The following is a 16,205-nucleotide window of genomic DNA, read 5'->3' as shown; positions in this document are numbered from 1 at the left end:
TGGCATACCGATGAATTATCAGTAAAGTAAGGTTGTCGATGAACCAACCAGCAAGCGTTTTAGGGTTTTCTCTTTTACTTGATGTTGAATTTTGTAGAGAGCTATGACGCTATCATTTTGACTCCACAATATAGAAATTTTCTGACCGCTGTTATGTTTATGGTCAGCAACTATCAATCTAATACAAAGGTTATCCTTCTAGCATTTGCCATTCCTAAAACCTTTAATGGCTAACTTGATGCAAATTTTGACGTTCAACTTTCAGCTGTCTTGTGGAATTTATGAAGACAAAGCCATTATCTCGCGTGTAAATGTATGACTTTGGTGAAAATGGAAATGTGAAAAAGATTTATGCAGTAGTAAATTCCTTTTGGATGCTGAGATGGTTAATACCAGCATTGTGATAAAATGGGTGTGAACGTTGATGACCATGCCTTCCTCCTGACATGATTTGTATTTGGAGAATGTGTAGTCACTGGTAATAGTCTACTGAGTGCGTTTGGCTCGTTGTCGTTGATCTAGATAAATAACCAATTCTCAGACATACATTCCTGTTCATAGGCGTAGGTTTGTGCAGAGAGAAATTGATAGGCAAACGTTGTTTGTCAAGGAGCTCAGCCTACGAGTGGTTTGCACCATGGGCTATCCTACTGATAATTAATTTGGGTTGCACTTAGGCATAGCTCTAATGCCTACGGAGAGCTAATGGACTAGAATTAGTGATAACCATATTTTAGTAGTTTCTACCAGCCTTATAAGTAAACAACTCGAATATAAATAACATGTAAATTACCTCAAAATCCTGAGATAGGAAATTGAGCAGTGAAAGTGTTTCCATCAGCGGCTATGTTAAGTTACTGGGTGTCCTTTCCTCCGCCCTTCCATATCTTGTGATGTTGTAGAATTTTGGCTTGGATTATGTGGCCTACAGTAGCTTGGTGGAAGACTGCCCTCTCCACTTTCTCTATCTGGCTTTTAGATGCTGCCAGGTAAGGCCAGTGTTAAAAAACTCATGATTTAAAAAACTCGAGTTTTAAATATTTGTCATTAATATTTCATATTTTACATACCCGACTGGATTCTTTGTGCAGTGTAGTAGATTTCAGATAACACCTTGAATAAATTACATGTCTAAGAATTCTTTGTGCTTATTCAAATTATTTTTGCTTTATCAGACTTATCAAAAGAGAGTAAGTTTTAACAAAGTTAGTTTCAACGACATAAGCGCTTGTGTCGAAAATGCCATTTTTTACAGAACCAATTTTAGATGACGCAATGCATAGGTTTAGAAAACAGATAGTAATATATCTATATATATATTACTATGAGAATACACCTATTCACATACTGTACAGGAGATATTATGAGTTGCCTTCCTTCAGAAAATGTAATGCACTCTTTCGCTGGAAGCTCATCACTCTAGTAAAAGGCCAGACATCTGCAAAGATGTCAGAGTTTTCCATGGAGATGACAAGCAAAGAGCTTCATACTTTGTGTAGCTTTTATATAAAGTGCGTAATACTTGTCAACAGATTAAATTAAAATCCTTCAGAGTGAGCAGTTACACATGTGCATGTTTGTGTAATCTAAGCCCTTGCTATTGACAGCTTTGTCAGAATTGATTCCACATATTGATATTTCTCATTTGACTGTATAAACCATCAAAAAAAAATGAATTAAACAAAGATGTTAGTTGAATAAACAAGATCTGAACTTTACTAGCTGCTTTCTGTCTGGTTGACAACTTCCTTTTACCATTTTTCATCTGTGCAACATCAGACTGTCAATTAGCCTCAATATTTAGCTTGCAACATGCTATGTGATATAAAACAGAAGTAATTTTGATAGCCAACTTGGATTTAAAAGTTCCCTCACGATGTTTGCATGAAGGGGGCGGGGTGATACGGATTTGAGTTGTGCCTATGTTGAGTCGCGCTAAGTGATGCGCCATATTGAGTGCGCATGTGCCATAAGTGTTCCGATAGACATTCACATGATGCGGATTAGCCTAAGGCTTTGTTAAAAAAGCTAATGGTTTCTATGCCGAGGTCATAGTGGCTCAACAGAACAGCTCAAATCGAAATAATAACGACTGCAGTGTGAAAAGTGTTTAAAATGGAATAGCTTGCTCAGCATTTCCCTGCGCATCATTCGCTAGTGCCATTTCCATCTTTAACAAGCATGAAACATTTGGTAAAAATTTGCTAGTCATAAAACTCACTTAACTTTTAGATTTTGGCTGATTCCATCTTGCTGGTGACAGAAACTCGTGGATTCACCGCATCATGGAAACATAGTGTACAACTTTTCCAAGAGCAAAAAAAGATATAGTTTTGAGACCCAATAGACTTTGTTAGAGCCATATGCTGAAATCCTAATTAATAAATGTTGAAAACAATAGCTGTTATCATTGACCAATATGGTCAGATTTGTCGAAAAGAAAATCCAATTGTTGGCTGACCTCAATCCAAGATAAATTCTGGTTTACAGTGTTAGTTTTTCCTCTGCTCTGCCAATATATGCACCAATTTTAGCATTATTATCATATCAGCTTGGTATTAATGATTTAATACAGTAGCTGCATTTCAGCCATTTCCATTTTAACCTTTTTCATGAAATATGATAATATATAATCTATTGTGCACTGTATACTAGTCGTAGTCACATGTATAGCCAAAGCATGGATTTGATTATTAGCTCCTACAGATCTGTGATTGCAAAGTTCTCGTGTTTACCACGTTTATTTTGCTTTAGATGGATCCAGAAAGGCGACCTCTTCTCACAGAGATAGCCGAAGGCCTAGAAACGATCAAGGCTCACAGGCTTGTATCTCCTCACAGTAATCCGATAGCAGCAAAATCGCATATCGCTGTGGGGCATGTTCGCAGACACATTCGCAAGTTCTCCAAAGGTAAGATTAGCTCCGTGTCCTTAGCAGACAGGAATAAACATAATCAGGTGACAGTTCATCTCCGTGGTCGGTCAAACGGTCCCAGGTTAGTTGTATCGCTTTCGTCTGCGCGAACAAAGATAGTTATTATTGTATATTTGTACATCATTTGATCAATATCAATGTCAGTGTCAGGTAGTCCGCACTTGCCCGTCTCTAAAATCCGGGGCATTGTGAAGTAAAACAGTTACATGGTCTTTATTAAATGGGACAAGTTCTAAATGCGTCACATCATGATTTTATCTTGCTAAAATTAATGCTTGGTGTTTGGTTATGACCGGGATGTCTCCTGCCCGTGACCATGAGTAGGAGCTTGGCTATAATCTCAGGTCGTTGGCCTTTCGGATTTGTGTCACTTACTGATGTCTGCGGCATTTTTGGGGCTGCTGTTACCTCATCTTGGTTTAGCCTTGCAATAACCTGATGTCTGAGCTGGTAAATCCTTAGTCTGTTAATATTCTGGCAGTTTAGTCTGTAGCTGTATCACTGATGTTACAATGAGTCGCGTCGATATTAGAAGGCTTGGATTGTTAGCTTTACATTGTGTTTCAAGAAACATGTTTGCAGTTCTAAGGTTTCCTGTCTATTTGTCTTGCACTGATCTTTTAGCCACCCTGGTTTTTCTGCTTTTTAATGATCACACAGTATAAGACATGTTTCACTGCAATACCTGGAGTTCAAATATGTTTTAATATGCATAATATAGTTGTTGTTTGTTAGAGTCTGAAAGGAAATGATTTACATAAGAGATTTAGGGAGTTAACCTACACTTCAGTTTCTATTGCCTAAGCTTTGATCTGAGTTCTTTTAAGGGGTGGGCCATATCAGTTGGTGTCATATTTCACTCGCCTGTTTGTTAATGGCAACCGTTCTGTTTTGTTTCAGATGGAAACCATAAACGCTCAAAATCTGCCGGTCAATCTTTAGACTTTCTCCCTACTGAAGCCCAATCAGCGTCTTTGGCTACCGCTCAGTTCATTGGTGAGCATATGACTAAAGAAGACCCTTTTTACAAGCCAAGCCCGGCTAATACGAACCCTTTCGAATCCGTAGAAAAGTTAAGGGAAGGTAAAAAGTTGATTGCATCGTCAGATGAGACGGAGCACGCGCTTGATACCTCTATGACGCTACCCATAGTGCAACAGTATGAAAATTGTCTAAGCAAACTTTCGCATACTCTGCCAGAAACTCCAGGTCTAGTCAAGCATGCCATAGCACAGTTCAACTCACAGATCGTTAACAGTCGTGAATCTCACAACAAAAAGGTGGTCGATTGGTCTCTGGATGACGACGTATGGTCAGTCGATTCAGCAGTTGGGTTGGAGTGTGGCAAACTTGATAAGCATCAAAATATGCTACGCCATAGGCGCAGTTCGTCTGCTCACCACAAGCAGTTGAACTTAGAATGCGCCATGCTTTTCACAGGACTTGACCTTATTCAGTTGCATAAGTCAAAATCCCTTGGCCATGATACAACGTCTGCGAGCGACCTTGAATCAGAATTTCAAGATGACCTTGAGGGTGTATTAAAGTCATGCAGTTCATCAGACAGCTGGCTCTCATTGGATGATATCGCTTTGTCACCAACGCATTCATTGAATGAGCCCAATTACGAATGGTGGAAGTACTTGGACAAATCTGATCCTGCGTCAAGATACTTTCATCCGACACTCGTTGAGAAGCGAAAGCAACTGCGAAAGGTAGAATGTCGCAATAAAGAAAAGATAGAGCAGTTGCAACACAAGCTCGATCAGCTGCGTTTGCAGACTAAAAAACCGAGAAGTTTAGGCAGTACAATCTCTACGTCTACCTCGACCGCAACTGACAGCTCCGGTGGCATGCTAGAAGAGCCTCTAGTATCTGACAGCTAGTTTATCGGATTATAAGCGTATTTTTCTGGGCTAGTTTTTTACCCATTAGAGTTGTTCTACACGTTTAAGTGTAAATAACGATATAGGTTATTTATTGCAGGTTTAGAGTTGTCATCTCTTGATTGCCACTTATACTGTGGTGGTGTAAAACAACTCCCAAAAATAACTCATTTGCTGTTCCTTTGTTCCCAACACTTAGTAGAATCTCTTCATTGTTAACTTGGCTCAATTCTTCTAATTGATCGAATATCTCTATTTGATTTACTTCATTGAGTCGCATCTTTCGCTCAAATACCTGTACGGCTATTTTCTCTCTACACCCATTCACTCCCTTAACTCATTCAAAGAACATCAGGTTCTTTTTTGTTACCTCAAATATTTATCCAACGCCTTGTGACATCACAATCAGTCTGCTTCTTATGCAATCACCATGCCATTTTATAGACCACCTATACCCTGCCTTATTTATCAACTATTAGCCATTTAAATATTTTTGGTGCTTCATATGAATTCAGGGGCACTAGTAATAATAATGCATTGTATACATTTATATATCTTTTCATTATATCTATTTATTATATTTCTTGGGCATTAAAATCATGCGCAGCATCTATTATTAATTGTACAGATACTGTATGGGATAAAATATAAATAGTTATAAATGCGAACAAAACCTTGCTTATTGTTCATCAGCACCGATTTTATTAATAAATTTTTTATGGAAAATTACGTTACAGTTGTAAATATTTATTATCATAAGTCCTCAGTTCAAAGTTGTTGTTGTTTGGTAACTTACATGCACAAAATGTACTTCATTCCGAAGCCATGTCACAATTGTATGAGAATGTTGCAATCAGCAGTTGGCAATCTTTGATTTCATGGGTGGGAAGTTGTCCACCCTTGATATGGCAGTGCCTCTACACTTGGGCAGGCATGGGCTTGTTTTCTAAGGCGGCTATTATGTTTTGGGCTGTTAATAAACTCATAGCTGATCTAGCCTCATGTGTAGCACTCCCGATATGTGGTAAAATGACACAATTGTTGAGCCTAAGCAAAGTGTGATCTAGCGGAATTGGCTCGGGCACGGTTACATCCAACCCTGCACCGCAGATTTGTTTGTGTTCTAATGCATGGGCTAAATCATCCATGTTAATTATCGGGCCCCGAGCAGTGTTGATAAGAATAGCCGAGTTTTTCATCTTTTCAAAAGCACTGGCATTAAAAATTCCTCTAGTCGAGTCATTAAGAGCAGCACAGACTATAAGAAAGTCAGATTGTTCCAGCAGCTCATCAAAGTCAACCCTTTGAGCATATGGGTGGGATACTTGTGTGTGATTGGTGTAAATAACTCGATCAAGGTCAAAGCCGCTCATCAGTTTAGCTACCTGCAAGATTTATAATGCCTTTTTACCATTGAATAGATGTAAGATACAGCATTGATTACATTAATGTTTGCCAAATAATCTTGGAGTATGAAGATTTCCAAAACAAGTACTTGAGTATTAATTTTAATAAGAAATTACACGAACCGTTTGTCCAATTCGTCCAAAGCCAAAAATCCCAAGAGTGGAATGTTGCAAGGAAGGGCCACATAACCAAGTAGGTCTCCAAGTGCCCCAAGAACCATCTTTCGCTGCCTGTGCCCCTAAACGTAAATAGACTCGATGTAGAATATGAAAAGCACAGATTTTTTAGACTTATTTGTAATCAAATGATAGGATGACACATAATTGAATGACACATCACAAATGTTTACTATAGAGGCTAGCTGGTGTCATCGTAAGGCAAAAGTTGCTTTTGGTTGCTAACAAGCCTATTTGAAATATCAGACGAAATCAAAAACATTGACTTCTTCCATTACAGTTTTTTTCAAGCTAAAGGGTTTTGCTAAAAATGTATTTACAGAAAAATATTAAAGTATAGACGTTAAATTATTTTGTTATTAGCATTTTTGCAAGCCTCTTTTTTCTGCATTACAGTCAAACAGATGTGTAAATAGGGCCGGTCTATTTACATCAGACGTAGTTGTCAGACATACATCGATGCTCTTAGAAATGGAAAAAGACATAAAATGAGCTGCCAACAACCATGCTGGGTACATAGCCAGGTTTGATAGAAGGGGCTATCAATGGGCAGAGAGCTTAGCCTCTGCTCCTAATAATGACAGCTGAATATCTTCTGTATCATTTGAACTACCCTCGAGAAGCCGACGAGATGTTGCAAGAAGGAGAGCAACTGTCAACTCTGCCGTAGCATGAGTCAGCACATCTGGGGTGTAGCCTACTTTCACTCCTCTCTTCTTGCATTCTTCTAAGTCTATATGGTCATAGCCTACTGACATGGTACCCACAACCTTCAGTCTCGCTCCTACAATGAAAAGCGGGTAAGCATAATGATAAATACGACACACAAAGTGAAAGACTGATAGCAATAATTTAGAAGTAGCTCGAATAAGAAATTTTATATAATAAAAATAATCAACAAAAAAAGAAACAGCCTCAAACTTGATATGTATGCAGTTCTTAAAAACCAAAGTTTCTCTCAACATTATAAGGCACTTGCTAGTGGAAAATACACCTTGAGAGTGAGCTTCACACAACTACATTAAAGCCTTTTAAATTTATATACATTCCCAGCTGAAACAATTTTAGTAGAAAATGAATTTACTTCTTATATTCAGCAGGATGTTAAAAGAAACAGCAAAGCAGCTAGTATAAGATGGGATGCCCTTATTAAAAATGAAATGATACAAACGTCATTCAAACTTAAAACTTGATTATCAGTGTCAGCCTGATAATCAATAAATATTAAACCAACAGCCATAATACATTTACCAAAAACTGGAGACGTAAATAAAAACCCTCACCGGCTGTATCCAGCAACTCAGCATCAATCTTATCTGTGAGAAGGCAGAAAAGAGCGTCAGTGTTTTTAACTTGTGATAGAAGTTCTTCCCGAGGTACAACTTCATCATGATTCCATTGGCTAATGGTCAATCCAGCTGATTTCAACAAGTCTACACCAGACACTGGAACATTCCGTGACACAAAAACATTCATATTTGCGGCAGGCAGGCTATTCATTAGTCGCGTACTTTGATGTAGCCAATGTAAGGATCTGAGTGATAATGGCCTGAAAATGAGCTGAATACCCATTGATTGCACCTACAAACAAAATCTCCTATAAATAAAAATTTCAGAACATGCATCCAATTTCTTGTATGTCAAGGAGTACTTATGATAGAGTAAGAGCTTGCTGAGCTTCAATTAAACAATTGTTTCATACACTAAAAAGTTTTTTCAGAACAGGTAAAATATGCTGTAACTCGTGAAAAAATAAACCAAAAGCTCGCCATCGACCTAAAGCTAGCCAGTATCTCACAATTTTTGTCACGTCTTTCACCTGATGTTATACACAACAGGACGGGTTTTTGCAATTCAAACGCTATCAAATTCTAGAATAATTTGACAGATAAACTGTGATAATAAGCTTTGAGTGAAGCTGCATTCACTTTTTGCATAACTGTATATACATTTCTGTAGTTTTAATCTTGTTAGTTAGCAAACCTTGAGATTTGGGTGGGTTTGGATGGATCACTAAGGCGGTAGCCCTTAGTAAATGTTTTCGAAACCTCACGCCTTCGAGGCGCTATTTAAACCTGCCAATAAACTAATACAGACATGTGAACATCGGTTAAGTCAATGCTGTGTAGACGAACATCCTAGCTTATTTTGGTTATTTCATAGAGCCACGCAGTTGTTATAAAAGTAAGTAGTAAGCTCACCTTTACAAAAAAGTTTCGCAGGCCATGTCATCGATTCAACGTTTTTTAATTATTACGCCGAAGTACGCATACAAATGACATGAATGCAATTTTTAATCGCTTGTATTTATATGCTTTGGTTATCATGTTTATTTTCAATAAGTTTATGTTCATTTAGTAGCCTTTTTGTAGCGTTGCTAAAATGTAGTGTTTTGGAAAAATATGTTGAATTCGTTCTGAGCAACAAATCTCTTTCATCAATGTTTGGTCATCCTGTTCAACTTTACTCCGTAGTATCGGAACTCTATGTTCTCTTTGATTAATGAATGAAGAGACGGAGACAAATTGCTTAAATGACACTACTAATATAAAAAGCAAAAAACCAACAGTTAAAATAATATAAAAAACGAATAGGAATATTTTACTACAAACAATATGTTTTATATTTATTGTACACGTTCTTAATTTTCATGTTTTTTTATTATTTGTGCGCGTAAAGGAAAACTTAAATGTGTGATTCACATATTGCTTAATCATGTGTAGAGTATTTTGAGTTGTCGCCAACTTGTTATGGATTTGCTAAACTCAGCTATTTCTAATAGCCTTATGCATCAAGCTATCCTGGGATTAGCACAGTAATATGCAAGCCAGCTTTCATAGAAAGCCAATGGGCTATCACATAACACTGTTTATAAAGATATGTAAGCTAGTGTATAACAGGATGGGTAAGAATATGTAATAAAGGAATATACCCTAGTGAGACAAGAGCACAGAGCACGAGATACTACTGTCTACAAGCGACGAAAGTCACGAAACTATATATGGACATTTGTGGATTATTTGAACATTAACTCATTTCTGTGCAGGTTTAGCTTGCCTAATGAAGGGCCATACTTATTCACCAGTCATCTTGCTTGCAACACTTATAGTTGTACATGAGAGCTAATACTCATTTGGTATAAGACAACTTGTAGCTAGAACTCACTTGCTAGTGGATAGTCAGCGCTGACTTCCACAACAAACTCATTCGTTGAGTGTGCTAAAAATACAACTTTTGAATGACTCTTACAACATAGTATTAAACTGGAAAACGCTTTAGAATGATTCTGGTGTGACACTATTTTCAAAGTGGGTTTTGGTTACGTAGCTTGCTGGAGTCATCCTATCCTACCATCTTATAATAATGTTTGCACCAAACTTTGTGTTTCCCCTAAACAAAGCATTCTAGAGTTAACCTAAATGGTACCTTTACAATTATATTTAAACACAGAATTGTCGTTTTACAAGATTGCTCGTGCTAAATACAAATTTTTTTACTTTAGGTTTAGGTTAAAATAAAGCCTTTAGACCCCGTGACCAGGTAAGAGAAAGCCATCAATTCGATGGCGCTTCATAAAAAATGCTTAATCATAGCCATGCAAATTACGTGAAGTTCGGAGTACAAAGCTTTGGTGATAAAATGTTTGGTTTGTGGATAGTGCCAGGGGTGCCTGGCCTGTTGCCTGTCTGGTTTTATGATTGTGAATAAAATCTTGTGCTCAAAACTGTTGATAATCGAACTGTGACCACCCTCAGATAAAAACCGTGACATTAAAGACATGCGAGCATTTTTTCATCTATGTGCTAAGAGTTTGATATTGAGAATTTTGCATGCCTATGATACACTCAGTGTACCCTGAAATAAAACGAATTGCCTTCCTTAGCACATTTTCCAAAAGTGTTATCTGTCTCATCAAATATGGGTCCCATACCTCATTGGCATATTCCATTATTGGCCTAACCAATGTGAGGTATGCGATCTTTTCCACTTCTCTGGGGCGCCATACAAAACATGCTTAATCATACCAAGCCTTTGGGACGCCCTGGCAATTATTGAGTCTATGTGCAGGTCTCAGTGAAAATCATTAGCAGTATTTACCCCCAAATATTTAAAATATGTCACAGTAACTAGTTGCTTACTGTTAAGGCAATACGTAAAATCACTGTTACTACATCGCTTGGCAAAGTGAACCACCTGACATTTATCCGTATTAAAAAACATTTTTTCTCTGTCAGCCCACTGTTCCAGTAAAACAAGGTCTTGCTGAAAAACTTATTAATCAGTCAGAGTTTCTACAGGGCGATACACTAATGCGTCGTCTGCAAAAAGCCTAATAGATGATGTTTTGAGGATTTCTGAAATGTTATCAATGTACCCCACAAAAAATAAGGCCGCAGGACAGAGCCCTGGGGGACTCCCGATGTAACATTCAAAGAGTTAGACGTAGTCCCCTCCACTTCCACTCGCTAACTCCTGTTGGATAAAAAGTGCTATCCATTTGATTATGTTAGTGTCGATATTTGATTCAAGTAATTTTTTTATTAGCAAATTGTGAGGCACATTGTCAAAAGCCTTGGAAAAGTCAATGACTACAGCATGTACCACAATGTTATTGTTAACCATTTCCATGATGTCATCAGTGGTTGTTGTTACTTGTATAGTGCGGGAGAGACCTTTCGTGAAGCCATGGTGGTTCGAACTCAATTCACTATCTAGATGTTGGTTAATGTCAGCGAGACCGGTCTATAATTACTTGGATTTTTTTTCTTAAAAATAGGGACAACATTATCTGTTGTCCAAATATCTGGCAATTCACCGATGTCTAGTGAATACTGAAAAATAAGAGCCAGTATCTGACCAGTGACTACAACATCAAGATTCAAATTCTCTCTTCTCAATTGATCTGGGCCAGGAGCTTTACCAGGCTTGAGGCCAATGAGCAATTTTTCAACTCCTTCACTTGTAATTTGTATTGTTTGGTTAGCATCCTCCCCACATTCCTCTGAATCTGAAACGTCTTTTGAAAAAACACTTTGAAAGTATGAGTTGAAAATCTCTGATGATTGTATAGCAGACATGTTTTTAAAAGTGACTGAATCTTGAATGCTTTTACCACTCTTTCTTTTATAAAATTTGTAAAAGGGTTTACTATTCTCACTGCTTAATGGTTCATATAAAGCTTTGTAAAAATAATTGTGTTCTAATTTGCGAAATAGCTTCTTATTGTTCTGCCTCGCAGTTTTATATATAACCAAATCGGTTTTAAGTTTCGATTGTTTAAACTTCTCGTACAGATTTCTCTGTTTCCTCACTGCTTTTTTGGTGTCATTGTTAAACCAGGGAGGCTCATTCAAGTTTTTACTCTTTGCGTTGCATCTAGGTACAAACTGATTGACAGCAGATTTAATATGACTCTCAAACAAATTCCAGACTAAATTAATGTATTGCTTTTCCTCAATCATCTGTTTTGTTGTTATCAGGGTTCGATTCAGGGCCTCACTGATTGCAGGAAAGTTAACTTTACTATACATCCTAAAAGAGGTGGTTCTATTCCCTGGACAACTGAACAGCGCTTCCAGTTTAAGTTCTACCGTGTCATGGTCACTGAGACCAGGATTTACAGCGTTTAGGTCATAGATTAAACTAGGCCTACCAGTTAAAATTAAATCCAAGGTATTACCGATGTTATGGGTTGGCTCAGTTACTATTTTACTTAAACCATAACTGTCACGAACAACTTTTATCGTATTTACTAGGTAAATCAGACACGCTGATTCCAGTTTTGTACTCAAAATAAAGATTAGTCCACTAACTTTCAGAGTAATGAAGGCTTTTTTACAGCGTTTTAATATCGGTCTTGAAAACAACACGATCGGCATAACAAGCTCCACTCATAAATACGTGACGTAACCTAGCTTTTTAGGAACAAGTTACGTAGGGATGTTTAGACCGATTTAGAATAATAGATATGGGTGTTTTAAAATCCATTAATATCTAAATTCAGCCTTAAAAATAATGTCGGTCTTTTCTGAAAGGTAGATAAGCTATTTAACATTGCATATTTAAAAAAGCGCGATAACAACGCTAGCTTGTGATAAAATCACGTTTTTTGAGCTCATTTTCCTCGGCGTCCAGCCCATTTAAACGTCATGTAACAAGCTACGAGCAATTTTAAATAGTTTATATACCTTTCATAAAAATCTGAAATTATTTTACAGGCTGGATTTAGATAATAATGGGTTTTAAGACACCCATCTCTATTATTCTAAATCGGACTAAACATTCCTAACTTCCGTTCCTGAAAAAAGCTAGGCTTCGTCACATATTTATGGGCGGAGCTTGTAATGCCGATTGTGTTGTTTTCGAAACGGATATTGAAACACTTTAAAAAAGCCTAAATGACTTTGAAGGTTAGTGGACTAATCTTTATTTTGAGTACAAAATCGGAATTAGCGTGTCTGATTTACCTAGGAACAACGATAAAAGTTGTTCGTGACAGTTATGGTTTAAGTTATGGGACAGTATGCAGTTTATAAATGATCTATGAGTCAATTTTGGTCAGAAGATAGTTTAACCCTGTACACTGACCAATTGATGTCCAAAAAATTCCAATCCCCGGTAACTATAATAGTTGATTTCGGAAAATTAAAAAAAGTCAAATCCAACAGCTCATCGAGTGTATCTACCGCATCTTTAATTAAACTAGGAGGAATATACACCCACAAAACGACAAAGTTGAAACCTTTCCTAGAACACTCGATATGAGTACAAATTCAATAAAGAAAAATGACCTAAGTAGTCGCACATGTTGGTGTGGTGAACTAGGTGGTAGAGCAATCATAACTCCACCCCCATGTCTGTCCCTATCACATTTGTATATAACCTTTTGCGTTGAATTCAGAACCATCTTGTTATTAGAACTGGTATCAAAATGATTTTCGGTTACGCATAAAATATCACACTCTGAAGCCAGAATTTGCACCCCATTTAACTTTCCTTTCACAGATATGGCATTTATTAATTACAATCTCAGGGAGTTATTTTCACCACTTTTTTCTTGTATATCTTGAACTTTTTCAGTGGATTTCCCTCTCTTGTTTTTTTCAATGTCTGAAATAACCGAAAATTCTCATCTCTTTTCTATTTAGTCATATCTAATTTGGCAAAATCCCTAAGTTTTTTCAGACCACTGACTCTTTTAACTATCTCCCATTTGTCTTCTTTTGAGCGGGTGCAGACCTTTAAAGGCCTTATTTTCTGCCCTCCCTGACTGTTTTCATCATTAATTCTGCCTAGTCGGAAAATGCTATCTTGATCTAATTTGTATGGTATGTGGCATTCACTGGGTAAACTTTTTACTTTGTCCACTGCGTCATTTTTATTTTGGCTCTCTTCAATTCCAAAAAAGAATAAGATTTTTATCTCTGGCTTCTCTGAAATCTTTCTCACTTAGATGCGTGATCTTTTGCATGGCGTTTGTTGTTAGCATGGAGTTATTTTCTAAACTTTCGACTTGCATATGAAGCTTCCATTGATTTCAGCTTCGGCTCCACCATACTACTCGGCATGTTTTGAATGTTGTTGATGGTGCTGTCCAGTTTTTTAATTTGGTCAGGTATGTCATTGATCTTACTATCCAGTCTTACATTAGTTTTATAGTTGGAAACCTTGCACCCTCTACAAATGTACAACATGCCTCAGACTGGCAGCGGTGCATTTCTGTATACATTTTGGCTAATACTCGATTGTCATAGTCAAGGTGACACCATTCTTCACAAAAATCACAGAGCAAAACCTTCTAACTTTATAGAACACCAGCTTTACAGCCTGCTAAACAACTTGATTTTATGACATTGCCTGGCCTGCCAGAAAGAGGCGAACTGGCTGGCGAATCACAGCCACTCTGAGATGTTGAGCCCCGGCTAGTGCTATTTGTTGCCATGGTTGTTCACTGAGTACTAAAATCGAAATACAAAATCTGGACTTGAAAAACAAAAATGTCCTCAGTCTACCACAAAGCCTCAGTAGCGCCTGAAGCGGCCGAGCTACTTCCCTCTTAAAGAATAGAGAAAGCATAATATTATTATGCTTTATTAGTTATCTTGAGGTGTTGACTGATGTTCTAAAAAAATAATCAAGGAGATTGACCCACCAGAAGCTGAGATATAGCCAGCTAAACACAGGTCTACCTAATAACGAATCAGAGTAAAAACCCTTCGAAAATCCCGAGAATTGTGACGTATCAAATCGACTTATTGGACATGTGCCGGAGTTGCGCACCCTTACTGCCGTTACGTATATTGATTGTTTTAGGCTACGAGATGTGAAACGCTTCTCGCGATAGTAAAAAATTTACAGACTAGCTCTGGTTTCTCAGGAAAATCAAGTAAACATTGTGTGGTAAAGGCAGTTGCCCACAACCCCTCGCCATGATTTTTCAGAACAGAAGAGCAGATTTTGACTATTGTGCTTCAAATTTTAACTCGATCTCCGCGGATACGCTCCGAAAATCCTCTGTTCAACGAACGGCGCGTGTATAGTCTATATTATGCGATATCCGCGATTTGCAGTTTATTTAGAATAAGAAATGGGAATGTGAATTTTTGTTCATTCATCATCTTTCTACTGTGTACCCACTGCAGCATTCAGTTGATTTTCATGGTTATCGTCACTATTAACAGACTGTAAGTTCACTACAGCCACAAGTTTAAAAAGAATAACTTGACCGTGCTGCTCTTGCTGTAAAAAAAGAAAACGATAACTTTTGATTTGATTTTTCTATTTATCTATTATCTTATCCATGATTATTTTTTATGATTAATATAATAATTATAATGCATATTATACAAAATAATAATATAACTGTGTATAGAATAAATGATGTAACTAATATAATTTGTAGAAAATTCCAAATGATAACCGAGATTGATGATTGATTTAATTGATTCCATTTATTAGCTATAGTTCAAAAAATCTGAACAGCGCTAAAGATGAGTCTGAATAGGGAAGCTAAGTGGAGAACAACAAAACTAAGCTGAACTAGCAAGATAGCGAAATGTTGCGAAATAATAGATGCATGTAATTATTTCATTCTAAAACTAATCTACACATCAGAGGGACTGGTTCAGAGTTCTCAGAGCAATGATTGTTAGGCCCAATTTGATTGTTCTATACTTCCAGGGATTAAACCAATTAAAACGCCGTGATTGTTATAGGAGAGCGCATTAGTTGGCTTAGTTGACCAATGGCACGCAAGTCGATTTCATACTTCATATATTGATGCTAATATGAGGATTACCAAAACACTTATGTTTTTTGGTAGACCTGTGTTTGGCTGGCTATATCTCAGCTTCTGGTTGGTCAATCTCCTTGATTCTTTTTTTAGAACATCAGTCAATACCTCAAGATAAATAATAAAGCATAATAATATTATGCTTTCTCTATTCTTTAACAAATAAATGGAGTGTGTTTTGTTAGCGAATAAAAGAAGGTAAGATTAAAAGATAAACGGGTATAATTTTCCAAAAAGTTTAAGAGAGCTCTAAAAAGACGTCCCGTCTTTCATGACGGTTTTTTTCAGCGCTAAACTAATATCAGCTATTGCAAAAGCTGTTGAAGTTTAATAGCATGCTGATATGCACTAAGATTTTCAAATTAGGATTTTTTGTTTTATTAGGTAAATTTTAATTTTGGTTAGGAAACATTTCTTGTAATGTTATTGGTTTAGCTAGCTCTAGAAAGGTTTGATTTTGTTTCTTGGAGAATTGATTGTTCTAAAATTTTTCTTTTGCCGATAAGAAG

At 37.0% G+C, this 16,205-nt stretch overlaps 2 protein-coding genes across 2 annotated transcripts in view; one reads left to right on the top strand and one right to left on the bottom strand.

Moving 5' to 3' along the window:
* The window catches only part of LOC137392825 (dual specificity testis-specific protein kinase 1-like), a 34,139-nt gene extending 28,644 nt beyond the window's left edge, over positions 1–5,495 (top strand). Inside the window, exons 8-10 of the mRNA XM_068079156.1 lie at positions 903–989; positions 2,755–2,911; positions 3,836–5,495. Coding sequence (XP_067935257.1) covers positions 903–989; positions 2,755–2,911; positions 3,836–4,821 — 1,230 coding nt within the window. The 3' untranslated portion in view covers positions 4,822–5,495. The remainder of the gene's footprint in view (positions 1–902; positions 990–2,754; positions 2,912–3,835) is intronic.
* On the bottom strand, positions 4,965–8,467 carry LOC137392826 (glyoxylate reductase/hydroxypyruvate reductase-like). Its single transcript, XM_068079157.1, has 5 exons — positions 8,388–8,467; positions 7,688–7,985; positions 7,018–7,188; positions 6,351–6,466; positions 4,965–6,206 (listed from the first exon to the last, which is right to left on the bottom strand). Exons 2-5 carry the CDS (start codon positions 7,974–7,976, stop codon positions 5,739–5,741), a joined length of 1,044 nt encoding a protein of 347 aa, XP_067935258.1. The 5' UTR covers positions 7,977–7,985; positions 8,388–8,467; the 3' UTR covers positions 4,965–5,738.
* Between the last annotated feature and the right edge of the window lie 7,738 nt (positions 8,468–16,205).

The sequence above is a fragment of the Watersipora subatra genome, chromosome 4 (assembly GCF_963576615.1).
Source record: "Watersipora subatra chromosome 4, tzWatSuba1.1, whole genome shotgun sequence".
NCBI lineage: Eukaryota > Metazoa > Bryozoa > Gymnolaemata > Cheilostomatida > Watersiporidae > Watersipora > Watersipora subatra.
The sequence above is the reverse complement of the archived record's forward strand: the minus strand, read 5'-3'. Positions and strand labels throughout refer to the sequence as shown.

Bases quoted from the DNA above. Each gene is read 5' to 3' on its own strand.
- LOC137392826 (XM_068079157.1), bottom strand. From the start codon at position 7,976: ATGGGTATTCAGCTCATTTTCAGGCCATTATCACTCAGATCCTTACAT. The intron at 6,467-7,017 runs GTAGTTCAAATG...ATTTACGTTTAG, and splicing joins ATCTCGTCGGCTTCTCGAGG to GGGCACAGGCAGCGAAAGAT. The intron at 6,207-6,350 runs GTTCGTGTAATT...TAAATCTTGCAG, and splicing joins TTGGACGAATTGGACAAACG to GTAGCTAAACTGATGAGCGG.